At 40.4% G+C, this 22,532-nt stretch overlaps 2 protein-coding genes across 2 annotated transcripts; both read left to right on the top strand.

Moving 5' to 3' along the window:
- Positions 1–5,786: 5,786 nt before the first annotated feature.
- On the top strand, positions 5,787–11,663 carry LOC310930962 (mixed lineage kinase domain-like protein; the record flags this gene model as incomplete). Its single annotated transcript, XM_083894031.1, has 10 exons — positions 5,787–6,234; positions 6,378–6,476; positions 7,951–8,128; positions 9,575–9,675; positions 9,756–9,891; positions 10,003–10,087; positions 10,190–10,338; positions 10,435–10,484; positions 10,983–11,123; positions 11,614–11,663. 10 exons carry the CDS (start codon positions 5,787–5,789, stop codon positions 11,661–11,663), a joined length of 1,437 nt encoding a protein of 478 aa, XP_083750157.1.
- A 3,090-nt stretch (positions 11,664–14,753) lies between these two features.
- rfwd3 (ring finger and WD repeat domain 3) lies at positions 14,754–20,284 on the top strand (the record flags this gene model as incomplete). The annotated part of the gene is made up of 12 exons (XM_083893853.1): positions 14,754–15,049; positions 15,300–15,571; positions 15,714–15,766; positions 15,866–16,063; positions 16,209–16,300; positions 17,348–17,462; positions 17,694–17,931; positions 18,546–18,696; positions 18,798–18,974; positions 19,170–19,384; positions 19,699–19,913; positions 20,141–20,284. 12 exons carry the CDS (start codon positions 14,754–14,756, stop codon positions 20,282–20,284), a joined length of 2,166 nt encoding a protein of 721 aa, XP_083749979.1.
- Positions 20,285–22,532: the final 2,248 nt, after the last annotated feature.

The raw sequence follows: 22,532 nt of genomic DNA, 5'->3' as shown, positions 1-22,532 counted from the left end.
CGTCCTTATCCAGTGAAATAAAACCATATTTATATATTATATTATATATAAGTGATTACAATAATCGAGGAGTAGAAGCACAAATCAAATTGATTCTGCAATAGAAACAATTTTAGGAGACCTTCTGTGGACTTTAACATGTTTCTAGGGTTGTACAGATGTTAATCATGTACATGTAAGCGATCAGTCACCTGTGATCTGAGGGACATTTCACTGTAGAAAACAGCGCTTAGCTGATTTTGATTCCATTGTTTTCAGTTTAGCTTCAAGCTCCAACTTCTCAGACAGAGTCAAAGAAGCTAGGGTGAGACTCTTGTTCAGCTTTTCAAACTCTGCCTTGTAATGATTGGCATTCACAAATTGAATCAGTGTGTATGATTCTGTGAATTCTTTCATGAGCACGTTGCCTGATCCCAAAATGTCTTCGACATACTCAGAGATTTGGTCTAGTGTCTTGTTTTGGAGTGAAAACAACTGTTTCTCCAGGGCTTCCAGTTTCTTCATAATGTGCGGAAACTTCTGATTGTTGGACTTCATGCTGATAAACCTCTTGTACAGAAACAGGGAACACATTATCAAGAATGCAACAACAAAAAAAAGAATACCGTATTCCATCATGTTCAGCTGTATCTCCTGCTCCTTCAGCTTCTCCTCCTGGTGAACATGCAGAGCAGCAGACAGAGTCACAAAAGCTTCGGTGAGACGCTTGTTCACTTTTTCAAACTCGGCCTGGAAATCACTGGCTTTCACAAGTTGAATCAGCTTGATTGATTCTATGTATTTTGTCATGGGCTCAGTGGCTGATATCACAGTCTTGTTGAGTTTGTCCAAAGCTTCTTTGACGTCCTCAGAGATTTGGTCTGGCGTCTTGTTTTGGAGGAAAAGCACCAGTTTCTTCAGGTCTTTCAGTTTCTTCATGATGATCGAAAACTCCCGATTGTTGTTCTTCATGCTGCTAACCATCTTGTAGAGGCCCCGTAAAGATTTAATTACATCCATGATCAGCTGGTGAGACAAGCAACCCACCATCAAGCATTAATGCATACATATGAATCCAGTTTAGTATTTCTAGTTTGTTACCACACAGTTAGTTTAACATTCTAATACCAACTTGATACAAAAACTTCATTCTGATTGTTTAAGTAAATAAATAATAAGAAATGATAACTTACTGTGACGTTAAAGCTGCCACAAGCTGTCTGTGTGGATCCAAGTGTGAGTGTGCGTAAAATAAAAGTCTTCTTATCTTATAATCCAGCTCAGTGATAAATTATGAGCCCTTTGCTCTCTGCGCACACAGATTAGATTAGATTAGACTCACATTTACACTCGTCTGGTAAAAATGTGCAGCTCTGTGCACTCACAGGTCTGCTGTTACAGTATGGTGAGATTCTGCAGGTGCAACAGTGGTGAAATCCTACAGGAACTCAGGAGCAGGAAGTTACCTTTAGTTACACAGTTTAGAGAGAGAGAGAGAGAGAGAGAGAGAGAGAGAGAGAGAGAGAGAGAGAGAGAGAGAGAGAGAGAGAGAGAGAGAGAGAAATCACATTGAAAAGTGGAACAAATACTATCTTTATTGATTTATTGGTTTATTACTTTATTCCACTTCAATAAACCAAGGTCCAGTGTTGTCAAGCTCAGGAAACACACACACTTTTTTTTTTTTTTCTTCAAACAAATACAAAGTTCATACATATATTGTTTCTCTTTCGCCAGATGCCCCTCCTGATACTTTTAAAAAACATTTATTGTTTACATTTAAATATTGATCCTGTGTATCTATAGAGCATATTTTCCCTTTCTTTTAACAGTTTGTTATTTTAAAACTATGTGAAATGTCTGCACTAAAAAGGAGAAGCTCTACAAATCTGGTTGTACACTGTATAATGACAATAAAGAGCATTCTATTCTATTCTATACAACCCTCCCCACTATACTGAATGCAATTATTAATAATATTAGGTGTTAGAGGACAGAAATAGTCCTTTTTGTCATCTTTTAAATATAGGCTCCTCTCCTCACTGCAAACAATAAGCTGTCATTAATTTTTATTATTGAATCTATCAGCGGTTGGTGTAGTGGTTAGCATTCTTGCCCTTTGCAGCGAGAAAACCCGAGTTCATGCAATATGGCGATTAGGTAAATTGGACACTCTATGTTTCAAATATGTTTATTGGGAAACCAATCGCTTAACAGAGAAATTAACAGTCGACAGTTATGTTTCCTTTGTTTTTTTACAGAAGGTGAGAAAAAGTAATACCTGACAAAAAAGACTGATGGCAAAAATGAATAGCACATAAACAAGAAGAGCGAAAAGCAGGTGAAACAAAAAGGACAGGACCAAAAAAAAAGGTACAACAATGCGTACCCTTCCAACACCTACACCCACCCCCCATACCCAACCCCATTAGGAGTGCATCCAACTAGGGAGAGACTCAATCAGATTCTCTTTTGAGATGAGAGAACAAAGGTTGCCAGATTTGATTAAAGTCTCTCAATTTGTCCTTCAGAATAAATCGAATTCTCCCCAAAATGTAAAGTGTCAGAATGGTTGTTTGTCTCTGTGTGGCCCTGTGATGGACTGGTGATCTGTCCAGGATGTGACCCCGCCTATCACCCCATGTCAGCTGAGATTGGCACAGTGTCCCCCCGCAACCTTCACGTGGAGGATAAAGCATTAGTGGATAGATGGAATCGATCAGTTATTTTCTCCATAAAATGATGTCATAGAAGAAGAAAGCAAAAGAAACCAATGATCAAGAATGCCAGAAACAAATTCCACCAGAGTGGCAATGTGGTCATTAATAGAATAAATAAAGAAAAAAGAATACAGTAGCAGACTGATTCCACTCTTTGCAGTCTATCTCCCTGCTCCTTCAGCTTCTCCTCCTGGTGAACATGCAGAGCACCAGATAGAGTCACAAAAGCTTCGTTGAGACTCTTGTTGAGGGTTTCAAACTCTGCCTTATAATCATTGGCTTTCACAATTTGCTTCCCCATGAATGACTCTTCGTATTTTGTCATGGGCTCAGTGACTGATATCACAGTCTTGTTGAGTTTGTCCAAAGCTTCTTTGACGTCCTCAGAGACTTGGTCAGGCGTCTTGTTTTGGAGGAAAAGCACCAGTTTCTCCAGGTGTTTCAGTTTCTTCATAAGGATCGGAAACTCCTGATTGTTGTTCTTCATGCTGCTAACCATATTGCAGACGCCCCGTACGAGTGTAATGACCTCCATGATCAGCTGGTGAGACAAGCGGGCAATTAGTTGAAACCAAAGGAAGACATAAATAGACATAAATAAGCGTAAATGAGGCAGTGTATGTTCTGAGCTTTTACTGTTCTGTGACACTGGACACTTCTCATTCACTTTGAACGGAGCCGCGTCTTTGCTTTTTTTGCGTTCTGCAGTTGGGAAATGTTCGACTCTCCAAACTTCGGCTCCAGCGATAGCCAATAAATAATGGAGATCTCCCACAGGGTCGTTCTCCAAACAATGGCAGACATGGATCGGATGTGCAATCAAGCATTAATGTGTACATATGAATCCAGTTTAGTATTTCTAGTTTGTTACCACATGAGTTAGAGTAACATTCTAATACCAACTTGAGACCAAACATCATTCTGATTGTTTAAGTAAATAAATAAGAAATAGAAATTATAACTTACTGTGAAGTGAAAGCTGCCACAAGCTGTCTGTGTGGATCCAAGTGTGAGTGTGAGTAAAATAAATGTTTTCTTATCTTATAATCCAGCTCAGTGATAAATTATCGTTTGCCAATTTATTAGCCCTTCGCTCTCTGGGCACACAGATTAGATTAGACTCAATATAGACGTAACTGGGTCTGCGTGCGATGGTGTTTCTTGACAAACTAACAGTTTTAAAAGTCTGTATCTGGTCGGGGCAGACCTGCTCACACACCTCCAGCATGCACTGCTTCAAAAACGCACCCTCAGAAAAAGACTTTGAAGCACGGGTGATTTCTTCGGCTACAATAAAGCGAGCTTTCACTGCAGCATCGTTTTTGGTTGTGGCTTTTGTGAACACATTCTGCTGCGATCACAGTCTCAATCTCAATTTCACTCGTCGCATAATGCATATACAACGATACACAGCGATCTAGTGGCAGGAATGCCGTCACTTTGCGGGTAATGCATTGTCATGCATTGTAGTAAATGTAGTTTATGGTCAACGCACGCCTTAAAGCAGCATAGACCTATTTTAACACAGATTTTAGACCAATTTATCACTCGCGGGCCACATAAAATTGGAACAGACAGTGGAATAAATAATATGTTTATTGATTCATTGGTTTATTACTTTATTCACATCAATAAACCAAGGTGCAGTGTTGTCAGCTTTTGTACAAGAAAACATGAACTCTGGTTCACACTGCTTTCTGCCAAGGAGCTGATGAGGTACATGGAAGCATTTCTGAGGGACATTTCACTGTAGAATACAGTATTTCGCTTTGGTCTGCTGCTGGGTCAAACTCTGATTCTGGGGCAAATAGAGCATAAAGGTTTATTGTTCCATTATAACAATAAATATATATATATAACTATACAAAGTTCATGTATTCTGTTTCTCTTCCTGATACAACCCTCCCATTCCATTGGGACCAGCACTAGTATACTGAATGTGATTAATAATAATATTAGGTGTTACAGGACAGAAATGGTCCTTTTTGTCATCTTTAGAAGAAAAAAGACAAATAATATGATGATCACAATAGTTGGCAATGAATGTTCTAACAATAAGAAGATGATTTGCTTAATTTACTTACTTTTTATATATAATAACCTCTATATTTCTTATACTATTTGGTTATTTCTTTCTTGTAACTGTATATCTCAGATTAAGAGTGTGGTCACATAATTCCCTCTTGGATTAATCAAGTATTCTGATTCTGATTGCACAGCAGGTGAAACCATCTTATAATTGTACGGATCATCCGTACTAATACACCCACAACCCTGAGTGTGAGATCCAGGCCTCATCTCCTCAGCACCTTCATCAATATGCAGCGAGCGTTGCCTCTGATTCAAGGGTAAGGTAAATAAATCCTGAGTGTGTCAGCGAAGATGAACATCAGCAAAAACCCTGTGGGTGGGGAGGGAGCAGGAAGAGAGGAACAGGAAGTCGTGAGCAACTGAGGGACGACTTAAAGCCGACAGAAGGCAGTTTCATTTTCAGCACAGATACCTGACACCGAGGACTTCTGTTGACAACCACTCACAAGGTAAATGATCTTTCTGTTTTTTTGGTGTGAGGTTGTTGACTCTGAGATTCAGCTTGTTTACATTCAGAGCAGAACACGTTTGATTTCATAGTTCCTGCATTCTGTCATTTGTCAGTTTCTCGGTAAAGAGGAACTGTGTTAAACCTGATGAGGACTTGTATTGTACGCTTCTCCCTGGAGGGAAAAGACTGTGATTATCACCTTACTGCTTGTTCCAACATGAATTCTATGACTGAGTAGTGACTCTTCTGGCTCTGTGGAAGAGGGGGTGTTGCTCACATGAATGTAAAGACACGGTCACATTTTACAGAGTTTACAGAGCTTGAATGAACTAATATTAGATTCTTATTTTACAGCATTTGGAATCTCACATGTAGGATATGAAATAATTTAGCATAATATAGTATATAAGTATTTCAATCATTATTCTATGAATTCTTATTGATTGTTGACATTCATGGCTCCCACAGGACAACTTTGGTCACTAGGGTTAGGGTTTGCTTTCATCATTGCAAGTAAATGTTCCTCCCTGTCTCTCCAGCAGATAATGGATTGTATAGAACCCATCCTGTCCATTGCCTCACAAATCTACACCCTGGTTGAAAATGTAAAGGCCAATAAGAAACGCTCCCGGCGTGTGTGTGGGCGAGTCAGAGCTCTGGAGGGTCTGGTGAGATCCATCAAAGAGAGGGGTACAATCCAAGACTCCGCCGTTGTTGAAAAATACCTCAAAGAACTCTCCATCACCCTGAAATCAGCACAGCACCTCATCAAGAAGTACACCTCAGCCAACTGGGTGGAACGAATCCTGAAGTCCAGCAGCCACGGAGACGAGTTCAACAGCGTGAACGAGCGCCTCAACGATGCGTTCCAGGTGCTGTCTGGAGCTCTGCAGGTGGAGCACGGGAACATGCTGTACCAGGTGTTTGAACTCAGCTCCAGAGCCAAAGAGGATGAGGATGACGGGAAGGAGGACGATGCAGAGCTGGAGAAATGTGAGGGAATCATTTTTTTTGTTGAGCTAAAATATAATATATATATACATATATATATATATATAAATCCATTTATTATCTACGTACACAATAACCTTTAGTTTTGCTTGTTTTTGTGTCATCTGTGTGTATCTGATCCTCAGTGCTCCTGGAATTCATGAAGACCCAGCAGGAGAAAATGGACGCCATGCGTAGAGAATTTGAAAATGTCAAAGTCAACGTGGAAATGGTCGTGGAGATGTGTGAGTGCACCAGAGAGTCAAGATTTATTTCGTGTTTCCAATCAGCACTGCCCCCCCCCCCCCCTTCCGAAAATCCAATACCAGTCAGGCTGTAGATGAGGCTGTCAATAGATCCGTTTTTCCACACTGACTTGTTATAGAGCAGCTCCAGTTCATCATTGTCACCATCATCATAATTTATTTATTTATTTTCACCGGGTCAGGATGCTGAGCCGGGTTGATCTATCCCATCTCCCCTGTGCGATGATCTGGGAAGATCAGTAACAGTACACTCTTAGAAATAAGGGTTCCAAAAGGGTTCTTCTACAAGGGCTGAGGTTCTACCTGGAACCATTTGCTTCTGAAAAACCCTTTCCTGAAGGATTTTTCAAGGGTTCTTGGTACTAATGGTTAGAGTAAGCACCATTATGATCCAGAGAACCCTTTAAAACCCCTTTCCTGAATAAAGGGTTCTTGGTGGAAATGTTTCTCCAACGAGGACAGGCCTAAGAACCTTATATGGTTCTACTTAGCACTTTTATTTCTAAGAGTGTAACAACAGTTCAATTCTTGCTAACGCAGCAGTAATCCAACATTGTAATACAATAATTCATAAACAATATGAGAGGTGCCTTTGTGTCGCAGATCAATGTTTATCGGTCAGATAAGATAAAATAGTCCTTTATTAGTCTTACAGTGGGGTGTGATTTTACAGTGTTACAGCAGCAAAGATAATCAGGCAATAAATAATAAACGCGCATTTCAATCTAGGAATATACTATAAAGAATATTAAGATGATTAAAAAAATAATAGAATAATATATACAGTATAATCAGTTACATGATTATATACAGCTTGAGCATAATAATAATTGTGAGGATGGAATATATGAGACATTGCACTGGATCAACAGAGGAAAGGCAAAGTGAAAGTAAAATGAGTTTTATTGCCATTATACAACCAACATTGCACAACAAAGATGTGAGTTCAGACGGATGCTTTATCAGATTCATTCTGAGGCTGGGCGTGTCGCCACAGTGAACCAAATGTGACTAACAGTCATGTTTTGATGGTGGGAGGAAACCGGAGAGCCCAGAGGAAACTGACACAGGAAGCTCCACACAGAAAGATCCCAGACAGGGAACCCAGCACCTTATCGCTGTAAGACCACAGTGCTAACCACTAAGCCACCATGCTGCAGATTTGATTTGTTTCCTTCACAAGCTCCACTCTAAATTAAGGATCTTGCTGCTCTGTGAAACCAAAATATAAAACAAGGCAATCAGAGATGGCAGACGTCACCCCATTCACGCAAAAAGCCTCTGTTGGTCATATTGGCAAGTGCAAGTGTGGAAACACAAACAAACAGACACACAGAACCACTAAAAACAACACTTCACTCCCAATCCGTGGGGTGAAGTGAAAATAGTAATCGCAACTTATAATGGACATTTTGAGAAATACCATCTGTGTGTTTTTATTTTTTTTTTACAGTGAATAAGCCTCGCGTCACTGACGAGGACATCCGAATGATCAGGCCAGATGAGCTGAAGTACGAGCATCCCAAAAAGCCCTTCATGATAACATCGACCTCTGAGGTCTACAAAGGAGAGTATCGTGGATTCGCAGTGGTCATCAAGAGATACATGGACCCTGTGAACCCCAGCCCAAGGTCTGTGCCCTACTGAAAAAGGATATGAATCAAAACACAGGAAGATCATTGTTTCTCTGATGGTTTATTTGAATCATCTGAACTGATCCTTAAAACAGGACTAAATTGATTTAAATATGTCACTGTGATCACTGTAAGATCAAGAGAATGCTCTGTTCTGTAAATGACTATTGCCAAGTTTCCAGTCACATTGACAGCAATAGAATGACTCACTGTTGCTGTGGTTGTATAATCTTTTACTTTACCACCACCTGCTGGACTGGAGTCGACTTTTCATGTCTTTTGGTTCCCTGAAAGTTCAGTTCTGTGCTTAAAAATCCTCCTGTTACTTTGCAGTGAAAACGTGACGTATGATAATTTGGAAGAAAATTGTGTTTAAAATTCACAAATTACTAGTTTGAGATTAACCGATCAGCTGTTAATCTCTAACATGATTTTAATATCACTTATTTTATTAGTTAATGATAGAACTGGTGATAAAATCGGTCCTTGTTATGAGTCACTTTGATCTCTGTCTTCATGTTTGCTCAATAGTTTAGGGTCACATGTAAAAAAACCCAGCAACATTTGAACAGAATTCTGAGATTAAAGAAGAGGTCACAATTCTAAGATTATACAAAAAGTCAGAATTCTGAGATAAAAGTTAGAATTCTACCCTTTTCTCAGAATTTTGCCTTTAATCTCAGAATTCTACTTTTTTTTTTACTATTTATCTCAGAATTTTGACATTCATTTCTGAATTATGACTTTAATCTCAGAATTCTGACTTTAGTATCAGAATTCTGACTTTTACTTTAATCTCAGAATTTTGACTTTAATCTGAGAATTCTGACTTTTTTATTATGTCATAATTTTGCCTTTAATCTCAGAATTCTACTTTTTTTTTTACTATTTATCTCAGAATTTTGACATTCATTTCTGAATTATGACTTTAATCTCAGAATTCTGACTTTAGTATCAGAATTCTGACTTTTACTTTAATCTCAGAATTTTGACTTTAATCTGAGAATTCTGACTTTTTTATTATGTCATAATTTTGACTTTAATCTCAGAATTCTCTTTCATTAATCTCAAAATGTTGACTTTTTCTTTAATCTCAGAATTCTGACTTTAATCTCAGAATTCTGACTTTAATCTCAGAATTCTGACTTTAATCTCAGAATTCTACTTTTTCATTAATCTCAGAATTATGACCTTTTCTTTAATCTCAGAGTTCCGACAGTTCTCTCCAAATTCTGACTTTTTTCTTTAATCTCAGAATTCTGACAGTTTTCTTCAAATTATGACTTAAGTCTCAGAATTCATGCTATTTTATTTATTTTTTCTTTCTTTCTTGGTGTATGTATGTATGTAGCCCTAATACTCTTACATAATAGTCCACTGTATTCACTCATTCATTCATTCATTCATTCATTCATTCACATCATTGTTCTCCCCATCATGTAGGGAGGTGCGGTCTGTCTTCAATAAGGAAGTTGAAACCATGAGACGTTTTGAGTCGCCCAACATCCTGCGAATGTTTGGCATCTGTGTCCAGGATGAGGACGGTGAGCAGCAGTCAGGATGTTTAAATCACAGTGGACGCATCCACATCGTAGCTTTCATATGTGTCTGTGTTGTACTGTAGGGCCCAGTCCTCAGTTCCTCATCATCATGGAGTACTGCGAGAAGGGAAGTCTCCGACAGGTTCTGGAATCTCCCTCCAAACTGTCATGGACCAGGAAAGCTCGTATGTGTTTCGACGCAGCACAAGGACTCTACCGGTGAGTGTAAAACATTTGATTCTCCCAAATATCTGATTTAACAGAGAAAAGAGGTGGACCTCTTTACTCTTGCAAGTGACAAAATGTAACTTTCTCCTGCTCCAACCCTAGACTGCACCATACTGAAGCCAAAAGTAAAGTTCATGGATGCATCAACAGCAGCAAGTTTCTGGTCGCTGAAGGCTACAGAGTAAAGGTGCTAAAATCCGGGCATGCTGGGACGCTTTCATCCCGTTGAATTGTGCTCTCTGAGGCTGAAGCAGCGGTGTGTTTTTAATTATTTTCTTTTTTTTTGCAGCTGGGAGGTTTTGAACTGGCCAAAACAGAGACGTCACTGAAGAAGTCCATAAAGGAAAAAGACAGAGAGATCAGGTCCTTGTGCTACTCCTCTCCACAGATGCTCAGTGACATCAACCACGTCTACAGCAAAGAGTGTGAGATGTACAGGTCAGATAAGAGCTGGGAAATCAACCGCTACAGCTACATTACGTCACACGAACCGTGGACAAACAACTGAATTCATAAACAAATGTTGTCTTTCAGCTTCGGTATCGTCCTGTGGGAAATTGCAACTCGTAAGATACCTTTTGAAGGTGAGAATGTGACGAGTGGCCATTAATCGTGGTAAATGGTGTGTATTTATATACAGGGTTTATATATAAGGTACATACTGTATATAATCTCAGAGATTGACTTCTTTTGGTCCTGACAGTCAGCTGCTAAAAATGATTTGACTTAAATGACTATTTCCAGTATGCTGGTCACAGTAGGTGTCGCCTGTTAGTATTATGTTTTTGCAGGCAGTTAAACCGTTATTATTATGCGAGAATAAGTCTGCGTATGACCTATAATCAATGATTTATTAACATAGCTGTCAATTTAATGACTTAGTTTAAAAAGAAAAATAAGCCTTCTACAGATGCTAAATTGTTAATGCATCATTAATACATGTAGAATAAACCTTGACGTTTCCTTTACTGCTGTACTCCTCCCTCATGACGCAATAATTACTGGAACAGTTTGTGCTAAATCAGTGAAAAAGTAATTCCTCATTCACCCGGGTTTCACACTTGTGTCCTTGCTTGTTTCAGGGTTTTCAGATAAGGAAATATATCAGAAAGTGTGCAAAGACAAATGTCAAGAAATGCTTCCTGATGACTGTCCTGAGTCACTGGCCCAACTGATCTGTGCCTGTCGGAGCTTTGACAGCTTCCAGAGACCATCGTCAGGAGGTAAACAAGTTGCTGTCATCTTTATATCTGTAGTTTTTTGTGGATGATTATTATTATTATTATTTTTTTAAATAGATTTTATTGATTTTTATCAAAATTGAACATAACCAACATACAAGTGCTCTCTATATTCACAAAAATATCAAAACAGGAAGGAAAACAAACCAAAAATAATTGCAGGTAGCTCATGACTGTCTTTACCCCAAAAATAAAAATAAAATAAAACAATAATAATAATAATTTAAAATAATAATAAATAAAATAAAATCTATACATATATATACATACATACACACACACACACATCTATACACATATATATATTCATATAGATACATATAAACACACATACATATACAAAAAAACCTTAGAAATAAAAAATATATACAAAATTAATATGAAAAGAAAGAAAGAAAGAAGGAAAGAAAAAGTTTAGTGGATGATTTTGATTATTTTATAACAATAATAATCATATTTTTCTCTTCTCCAGTGCTGCTGGACAAACTGCGCAGTGTGGTGACACAGTTAGAGGAGCAGTAACACTCTTCCTTCTCCTGGCTCCTCATCAGAGACAAAAAAGTTTCACTAACGACAAGAATGTTTACAAACTACTACTAAAAGTTCATCTGTATCACAGTGGCTAATATAAATCGATCCATAAAATGTGATTTAAAAAGAAATAGTCCTATACTCTGCCACAACCCTTCATCTATTAAATGTAAGTTAAATTAGAAAAAAAAAATTCATTTATGTATGTTGTTTTTTTTCTGGGTGCTATACCATTTCAATTCAGGTTTTGCCATTTGCTGTAAATCCAGACATACTGCCTTTTAAAGCTTGGGACTGTGTTTGCTACATGCTCTCTAACCCTGTGTTTATCTCACATGAGATAAACCTGTCGTAGTGAACTGCTGTTGTCACTTTAAAATATGTGGGAAAGACACACGGTTTTGTTTTTGTTTACTGTTTTTGCATCTCCGCTCGTTTATATTCACGTGAAGTAGAGATGTAATATATTTCCTGTAATTGTTATTGTTTGAGCTTCAATAAAAGTATTTAAAAAGCAAAAGGAAAGACACCTAACCCCACGTTGCTTCTGACGACTGTGACTGGAGTGTGTGAATGGGTATGAAAGATGAGTGATAGGAAATGAATGAAAGCGTGAGTGAATGGTGAATGGCAAAGCAGCTTTGAGTGGTCATCAAGACCAGAAACGTGCAGTATCAATACAAACCATTCACCATAAGGGCACCTACTGTATGTTACGTTTTCACACTGCTCTACAGCACAGCATCACTTTCTATGAGATTGGTATTTTCTCTACAGCACTGAATTAAAAAAAATTCTTGATTTGAAAGGAACCCAAAGGAAATTAAGTTGCAAGGGCATCCTCATTTTTTTTTGTAAATTTTATATTTAGTTTTAGAGGCCACACATGAATGGCAGCCAGTAAGGCACTTCCTCAAGTTTTTACCACTCAAGAGGACAACTTTGCACGCTGCAGGGCCTTTAAATCATTGGTTATCAAAGTGCGGCCCATGGGCCAATGGCGGCCCGCAGAAACATTTTTGGTGGCCCGCAATGAATTACAGTTGATAGTTTTAATCCAGGAGCTGCTAAGCTTGTTAAATGTTTATTGGACATTACTGGATACAGACCAATAAGTGTAAACTGTAGAACTGCAACCTGGTCATTAAAATGTATTACATATGGGATTTCTTTCTGTTTTTTTTCCTCTTTTTTTTTTCCTTTGGCGGCCCTCAGTCCAATGTTGGGTTCCTAAATTGGCCCTCAGGTATCAAAACTTTGAGACACCCTGCTTTAAATGAATTCTGTGGTCTCAAACTCGTGGCCCAAAGGCCACATGCGACTATCCGATTTATTTCATGTGCCCCCCGCCACCCCCCAGATGATATCAAGCTATAATGAATTATTTCTATTTCTGTTTCAAAAATTCAGTCTGCATCTATTCTTCCTGTATATGAGCACTCCAGCATCCATACAGGTAGACTACGTTCACCTGACTACAGCTTGAGAAACAGTAAGCGTGTCTTTCATCTTCGCAACAAACGATCTTCGGCGGTGACGTCACGGCAGGATGGGGCGGGCTGACTGGACTGGCGCGGGGAGATTCGAGCCCTGTGGCCGTGGTCCTGACTTGAATAAAACACCCCCTGCGTGTAAGTGAAGCACAGTCAGACCACGTTGCTGTGCCTCTCTGCCGCGGAGTCATGTCGTCGCCTGTCGTGGTGTTTTAGATCATAACCAGCGGCTGTTACACCGCCACCTCCACACAGGTCGGTGTTTGTGTGTTGGTTCTACCTGACCGCCCCTGCTTGAGCATAGCTAACTCGGTTTTGCTAACTCGTTTAAACAAAAATCGTATATGTAATGACAACCCACAGACAATAACAACAGCGGTTGTGTGTTTACTCATACACACGTGTGATGTCAGTCGGGCTTTGGTTTCATGGTTGTCAGCTTCACATAACATCACAGATGCTAATGCTAAGTTTAGCTCAACATCCGGTTGTTACTTGGACATAAAACCCAGATAATTGAATTGCAGCGAATGTTTTTCTGTCCTCCTGCAACGTTGCATTCGTGCTGCTGATATGTAACATCTATAACTAAGATGCCCTTCCTTTTCACTAAATGTAAATACCCTGTGGTAGCTTTTATTGACTGGAGGCCTCACTGACCTCGGGCTGTAGTACTGTGTTTAGCCGGGGAACGCAGCACCTTGCTTCCGCCGCTATTAGCAATTCGCCACCGCACGTAAACGGTAAATCAGTCAGGATGAGACAATGTACGATTTTCTAATATCTGCTTGGTAACATCAGTAGTAACATTAAGTCATCTCTTTCCTCTGTATCTTGAAGCTTTAGCAAATATCCAGTGACATTATCAATGTGTATTTGTTCTCATTGTATTAAGTCTATTGATGCCAAATCAAGATAGACTGGTAGCTCAGTCCATTTAAGGCCTATAATCTAAAACATTAATTCATTTTTTGCAATTAAGGTGAAAAAATATTGTGACTTAAAATAATTGTATTCTGCAATTCAAGCATTGTTGTGCAAAGGGTTTCTGAAGGCAGTAACTGTATTATTGGCATCAGTAGTGATTCTGTGATAATCAATATATTGCAACACATGACATCTGTCTAACTGACAAAGACAAAGTGTCAGTGAACTGTCAAAAGTGCAGTATTTCTCTATTTATTCACAACATGGAGAACAAAGTGCATCGAGCCTATGTATTGAACGTTGATGGAACATTTCTTAATGCAGATTTTGCTGCCATTATCACGCTGTAAACTCCCTCTTCTTAGGCCAAGTGACTTCTGCCCAAGCTGTCACTAAGGAGCTCAGATTTTGACCAGGATCAAACAGTACAAGATTAAGAAGAAGAGGTGACGACTAGATTGGTGCAAGTAATGATTATCTTTTAGAAGATACAAAGAACTGAAGTGAAGATGTTCAATGTCATGTTTAAGAAAGTGAAGTTCAAGAAACTAAAAAGCAACTAAAAGTATGTAGTTGTAGTAGAAGTGTGTGTCCATTATCTTCCAGATGGGATTGTAATGTCAGAAAATGACAAACCATCTAACCTGTGCTGTATCCACAGATGGAGGCCATGGAGGTGGACTCCATCTCTGTAGAGATTCATGGAGGAGCCAACATTCAGCCACAGGCTGCTCTTGCAGCCCAGGCTGACGACACCAACGCACAGCACATCTCTATAGACTCCGGCAGCAGCACCGAGGTGGATGACGATGAAGATGATGTCAACAATGGTGGACATGGGGCAGCACGAGCTCCTCCTCGGCTTCCTGCAACTTGGGCGTTTAGTCAGAGGGCAGTGGGTAGGACCGCAACAGCGCCATCAGCGGCTCAGGGGACGCCCATGAGGAGGAGACTCAGGTAACCAAGTAATCCACAAATTTGGCTTGGCTTATGAACTTGCAAATGAAAGCCACATATTCCCTGCAGGTTGTGGTGGAGAGGAAAATTAAACTTGTCAATTAGAATCTGATGTAAAGATGTTAGACATTAGGTGATATATGTCCAGAGGCCAGAGATTTGAAGAATCCAGGGTGCATTGAAGTTTTGGCACCATGATTTTCCTTTTAATTTGTTGCCCATCTTTACATTTCATTGTGTGGTGCTTCAGACAGGGCCTCAGGGTGCACTACCCCAGCCAGACTGCAGCGCCCTCCAGAGGCTTCCCAGACTTCCTTCTCCGGGCCCCGGCTGCCAGTGTGGCCGAGCCAGAGTCCGGCAGCACCACAGAGGTCAGCGAATCGGACGAAGAGGACCGAGCAAGGGACGAGGCTGGTGGGCAAGGCACATCTGCCGCTGTGTTGCCTGCTCACCCTGTCCTACCTGCAGGTCCTCACCTCAACGCCCCCCTTCCTCCACAACCTCAGGATCCTGGATCACTCCGTGAGTCTGAGCAAAATGTCACTTGTTGTCAACATACCACTGTTGTGCATGGATTTTATAAATGGATCTCCTGCTCGACATATGCACTCTTTATGCTTTACTGTAGTACTCTGGATCTAGTTTGTATCTGCTCTGTGTTCAGGCTCCAGCTCAGTTGCAGACAATGAGACTGAAGCTCAGCATCAAGGCAACAAGGTACACTCCAGATCTGTTCACCAATTGTCCAGTTTTTAATTCCAAACACCCTGGGTCCTTAAGCAAAGACATGACTTTAATTGTCATCTCTATCTGCAGTTGGTCCCTGGAGCCTCATCCTCCGTACAGTCGCCTCTCAGTGAGGACGGTGAAGGTGACTCGTGCACCATCTGCTTTGAGGCATGGACGACAGCAGGTGAACACAGGCTGTCTGCTCTGCGTTGTGGACACCTTTTCGGCTTCACCTGCATTCAACGCTGGTTGAAAGGTCAGGGCTCTGCTGCTAAATGTCCACAGGTTGGTGTCTCATCGAAAGTACCTCGTTGAAGCTATAATTGTGAACTAGGTGAAAGGATTTTTTTTGACAGAACCATTGTTGTCATATTGTCTGGATGGTTTTGTGTTTATTGAGCCACTGATTGTCCCTGATATTTCTCTTTAGTGTAACAAGAAAGCGAAGCGTACAGACATTGTGTTGCTGTATGCCCCCAAGCTTAGAGCGCTGGACAACTCCGAGCAAGAGGGCTTGAAGAAGTGAGTGACTTTTTCTGTGTTTCTTTGTTAGAACAGCAGAGCAGCAGGTTAGTGTGATGAACTAACTTGTATAGAGCTCTGGACGTCATGTGACTCTCTTTTGTTTAAATGTTGGCACGAATAGCTTCTGCAAAAATGAACAGTCCCAATGTTGGTTTCAGGCCAACAGAGTTCATTGTTCACTTTAAATCCACACCGATCAAGCAGTATCTTTTAACGACAGACTGCTGCATGAAACCCTTATAATGCCCAGCAGTGATTTTCACACCTATGGAAATTATGTTACTTTGGAGAATGCTTAGATATGTTGATAAAAGCATGTTTAGTAACATTAAAGCGACAAAATGTTGAATTCTGTACTCGGTATGAAGTGACTTACACAATCAAAATCCATTACCCGTGGATTTCCTTCCCTCTGCCTTCTATGCTGACTTTGAAGGTGTTTTATGGCAGCAATCCACCTCTGCTGTCTCTTGGGATCATGAGATTTAGTAATATTGTACTTGAAGGTTTTGGCAGTTTTCCTGCCAAAATAGCTTTGTTTTTGATTCTGACTTTTGCATGGTGGGACTGCATGACATCAACTACTGTAGCTCTATTGAGAGTATCACTGTTAAAACAGTCAGAATAACCCCCCCCCCCCGTCTCGGGCAGGAGGCTGAAGGGGCATCAAGGCCAGAACAAGGTTCAACAACGGCTTCTTTCCAGAGGCTGTATTTAAACCAAAATTAGAAAGGTATTGACTCCTAATTTGTTCTCCCCTCTCATCAGATTGCAACAGCCTCCCTCTCAACATGCACTGAACTTATGACCGTTTCTAATAATGAAAAATGGCTATAAACTTGTCATTTCATCCTCGTATCACATGTGAGGTAGACCTGTGGATACAATTGGGAGTGCCCAGTGTCAAATGTTTGGTGTATTGTTTGAGCAGCAGTTTTTTGTTTTTTTTGGTCTACCTCACATGACATCGGATATGACGCATATGAGGTTGACCTGCAGGTTAACATCACTGCAACCTGCCATTTTTTCACTCTGTGTGTGCAGGTCTCTGGAGCAGGAGCAGTCCCTGAGGAGGAAGGCTGAACTGGAATCAGCTCAGTACAAACTCAAACTACAGGTCATCACCAACAAATATGGACAAGTAGAGCAAGAGCTGCAGGTACCTACTTTTTCATAAAACTTTGATATTTGATATGAATTACATTTTTAGAATTACTCGTATCATGATTATCATCTTGTCATTTCTGCGTCCCTAATTATTACTACTGCATATATACATTTTAATCATTATTTTTTGTTTCTATTGCAAATTTAGATTTGTGTGGAGATACATTTTCTGATGTCCTCCAGGTTAAATTCCTCCCTCCTTCTTCTATCCCTGGTTTTGTAGGAGCTGAGGTCTCTGATGGCCCAGGCTGGTAGAAATTCAATCCCCTCTACCTCTTCTTTGGGGTCGGTCACAGTCCTTGGCCTCGCACACAGAGGGGACGGCTCCAGAGTGGCTCAATACAGCTTCTCCAAGGCAGTTTTAGTGTCTCAGGCTGGAGGCTGCAGGGTCTTGTCGTACTGTGAACCTCTGAGTTGCCTGCTGGCCTCGCAGCCTTCTCCTCAACCCACACTGGTGCCTGGTGAGTCTACTTTCTCCACTGTTTGAAAGATGTTAGCGCAAATCGATATAGCGAAGCATGATTCAAGTTAATGAGAACCCGACGACAGGATGAACATTAACCATGCCAGGTTCATTACAAGTTTCTCTGCAGCACCACCTTCAGACCTACATAGGGTTTCTGAGGGTCTGTCTGCATGTGACTTGTACCAGGAGGAATCATCTCTGTATACAGATCAATGTTGTAACAAACTCATATATTCATGCAGGACAACTGAGGCTAATTGAGTTAAATCTTTTCTTGATTTGCTACTGTGACTCATAAGAGAATTTCAGCCATGTACATTGCATATCTGTGTGGAAGTTTTGTCTTCATCAGTCATGAAAACACACAGAGGCCCACCTTTGCTCTCTGGGAGGCTCTTTTTTGTCATTTAAAATGCAAATGCAAAACATAAAACTTGGGGACATAATTCCAATGGTATCAGTGATCCATCTTTGCCTTGTGTGCAGTAAAAGCTGCCAGCATTTTTCATGGGACATTGCTTGAATATTTTGATAGATGGTAGAAAATTCTATAGAAAAAAAACAACAGGCTTCTTCTCAACAGGAAACTTTTCTGTATCCTCTGTTCAGGTTGTGGGGTGAAAAAGGTGAGCGTGGTGAACATGAAGGCCAGTCAATACGTTCCCATCCACAGTAAACAGATCAGAGGCTTGTCTTTCAATAGACAGAATGACAGTCTGCTGCTGTCTGCTGCCCTGGACCACACCATCAAACTGACCAGGTATTCTTAAAACATGGTGGAAACACCAGTCTCACTGGCTTTTCATTTTACACCTCTGTATACAGAGCCTCACAGATATAATGTTGTTGTTTATGTTACAGTTTGGTGACCAACACAGTGGTTCAGACCTACAATGCAGGTAAACCAGTGTGGAGCTGCTGTTGGTGTTTGGACAACAGCAACTACATCTACGCTGGTCTGATCAACGGCTCGGTGCTCATCTACGACACCAGAGACACCAGCACGCATGTGCAGGAGCTGGAGCCGCTTCGTTCCAGGTACGTACTCTAACACATACTAAAACACTACTTTTTTGAGGGTGTTTTTGTTCATGTTTTGGAGGATATTCAGTTGTGAGTGTGGAAAAACGGCAACATATCACTATAATGGACCACCGCTGTTGTCAAAAGTTGAATGTACATCCTTTGATACTTGTAAATTGTAAAACTTTCTCAAAAACGTTTTTCTTTCAGGTGTCCTGTGGCGTCTCTGTGCTACATTCCACGGGCAGCATCGAGCTCTTTCCCTTGTGGTGGGCTGATAGCAGGGTCTCTGGAGGGTGGGTGTTTCTGGGAGCAGGTCACAGAAGCCACATACAGACCACATGTCCTCCCACTGGAGGCAGCGGGTTGTACCGACATCCAGGTGGAGACTGAGAGCCGCCACTGTCTGGTCACATACAGGCCTGGTGAGATCCAGATCCTGTGTATTGTAATCGTGTCATTTTGCCAGTTCCTAATGCAGAACAGCAGATTTATAAAAAAAAAAAAAAAAAAAGGAAAAACCTTGAAATAAGATCCCAGTCCAAGTTAGGAATGCATCTAGTAACTGCACTCATTAATTTTACAGTTAATCTGCTTTCAGTACTGTGCAAAAGTCTTAGGGCACCACCAGCTTTTTTCCACACTTGCACTTGCCAATATGACCAACAGAGGCCGCCAGAGGCTTGTTGCGTGAATGGGGTGAAGTCTGCCATCTCTGATTGCCTCGTTTCTCCTGCAGGACGTTCCAACCCGTCTCTGCGCTGTGTCCTGATGGCTCTGAACAGAGCGCCTCAGCAGGACTCGAGCGAGCTGCCCAGCTGCTCCTGCTCTCCAATGCAGACGTTCAGTGCTGGCTCGTCCTGTAAACTGCTCACCAAGAATGCCGTCTTCAAAAGTCCCGATGGAGGGGGGATGCTGGTCTGTGCTGGGGATGAAGCCTCCAACTCTACCATGGTCAGTCCTCTCTCCAATTTGTTTTAAGAAACAAGAAAATCGGTTCACGTGTAACCTGACTTTAAGTATTGCTTTTGAATGTTTTTGTGTTTCAAGTTTTTATCACATTAGAGTACTTTTTATTTTAAAGTCTTGTTTTGTACATTTATACTTTCATTTTTATCTTTAGTTTATTTCACTTTTTATATCATACTTTAAACTTCATCCTTTCTCCTCCCTGTCCACAGGTGTGGGACGCTGGCAGTGGTTCTCTACTTCAGAAGCTTCCAGCTGACCTCCCAGTGTTGGACATCACTCCGTTTTCTGTGAATGGAGAGCACTTCTTGGCTTCATTGACGGAGAAGATGCTTAAACTTTATAAGTGGGACTGAACACTGGTTTCCCCCCCTGAAACGTCAAGAAAAAGAACCACAGTCTTGGAGCACAACACATGATGTGTGGGGACTAAATGCTGCTAGATTTTTTATATGCGTTTGTTTACACAGAAACTTTATGTTTGTTTTTTTGTTTTTTAAAAAGCAAACGTACACATTACTGCAACTGGTGACCTTTGATCTGCCTCGATCAAGTTTGTAATAATTGGACTCACTGAGGTTGTGCTGCTGCTCCCATAGGAAGAAATACGATAGGATTTCGGTACATTTGCACCAAACCTAAGGTCAAATAATTAATCATGTGTGTATGTGTGTGTCCTTACATCCTTCTCTGTCTGCTCATCTTCGTAGCCGCCCTGGTGTTCAAGCACCGAACTGGAACTGGTGTTGGCCTGTTGTCGCTCTATAACTACAAAACCTGTCCCTATAGTTTAACGTAAATGTACACAGATTATTTACTATCACACCAGGTCTGCTATTTCACCGTCTCAGTTCATTCCTTCTCCCCATCTGAAGGATTAAAGGATGAGCACCACCTGTCTAGGTGGAGCTTGTTTATCTTTTACAAAACTATGTATAGTTTTCTTGGTGATACAGTCAACTTTTTAAGATTTAAAAAGTCTGATTGAAAAGCATTAATTGCGAGAAGGATGTTGACAGAAAACGGACGATCTGAGATTGAGAACGGATTGCAAGGCGCGTAAATGGGGCCAGGGCTTTGAATAGCATGTTGGTTTTCCGTTTTCTATTTTAGATCGAATGACACAAGCTTGTCACTGCAGTGCCTTGTAGTCACTCAGCTGAGTGAAAGTCAGAAGATCCTTGAATCCACCAAAAACAACTGGTGATCTGGTTGCAACAGTGTCACCACTGACACGGTTCACCTAAATTTGATCACACCTGATGTGACCTCATGTTGACAACAGAGTAACAACTGTTGTTGCATGAAGTACTGCCTGTCGCCACCAGATCCTCAACAGCTGAAACCTGTTTCACTTTGTTTACTGGTGATTGGTGAATAACATTATTTAGAGTTTTTTCCATTATGACCCCAGCAGTACAGCCTCAGTGATCGTTTTTCAGTTACTAAACTTCTTTTGTCCTAACAGTTTTTAAAGCAAATCAGAAAGTATTCATCTCTGGGCTTTGTTTCCATTTTCTCTTATCATTCACCTCACAACTGGAACATTAAGTGCCAAAGGACTCTGTTGCTGTTGACCTTTTTACTTGTTCTTTCTAAAGAATGTTGTATATATGTATATTTGATGCCGTTTGAGTACAACTTCAAAGTTAATAAAAATGACAAGTTATTTTTATTCATGTCTCTTGTGTTTTTAGCAGTGCATATTGTGACAATATTATAGTCATTTTCTACATATTATCCCAGACTTTTTTTATGCCATCAAGTCATTTATTTAATTTACTCTGCAATTTAATACGGATTGACAGCAATATTGGCATATTTCTATGGATTTTCAATTGGTGTTGTAGTAGAATCTCATTTTGGCGATGGCAATTGTCCACTTCAACAATAACGGCTTTAGTGCAAATCTGCAACGGGATGCTGCTTTCAAAGGAGGCTCGTAAATTCCATCTTTAAATGTCAGTGCAGGAAACTATTGTATTTAATGTACACCATCTAGTCCAGCAGTGGGACTGGCACAGATCTATTTAAGGGTCCCACGTTGACATGTAAGTATTTTTTAAAATTTGGTCTGTAGTTTAACACATTTAACTTAAAAAAACAAAAACAAAAAAACAATTACAGTAGGAATATTACATGTACTTTAATGAAGCGCCTTGTTTTATGTAGACCATCATGTGTTGCCTTGTTTCTACATCACCTACAGTGGACAAAGGAGCTACAGCATTTATTTAGCATTTTGAGGCAGAAGCTCGCAGTCTAATGCGAAACTTGATAGAGTTTGGTCAGTGGAGTCCTCTGTTAGAATATACAGTCTTATCCTTGTTGTTTATCGTTCTGCACACCTTACCTTTGAAGATACAATTTATAATGCCGCACATGAAATACGCTGTGCAAATCGGGCAAACTTTGAAGAACACCTACCCATCATGGTGTTGTTGTGTGATTGGTTGACACATCACAAGACAAGTCACGAGTAAATTATTCATGAGCCGCCCACTTTCATCCTGGATAGAAACGGGGCAAAATTGTATCTTTACGGAAAATCCTATTATCCCGACTGCTCCTGAACGCAACAGCAGGCTGCCTGGCTCTGTGAAG

The sequence above is a fragment of the Microchirus variegatus genome, assembly GCF_963457635.1.
Source record: "Microchirus variegatus genome assembly, chromosome: 8".
NCBI lineage: Eukaryota > Metazoa > Chordata > Actinopteri > Pleuronectiformes > Soleidae > Microchirus > Microchirus variegatus.
The sequence above is the reverse complement of the archived record's forward strand: the minus strand, read 5'-3'. Positions and strand labels throughout refer to the sequence as shown.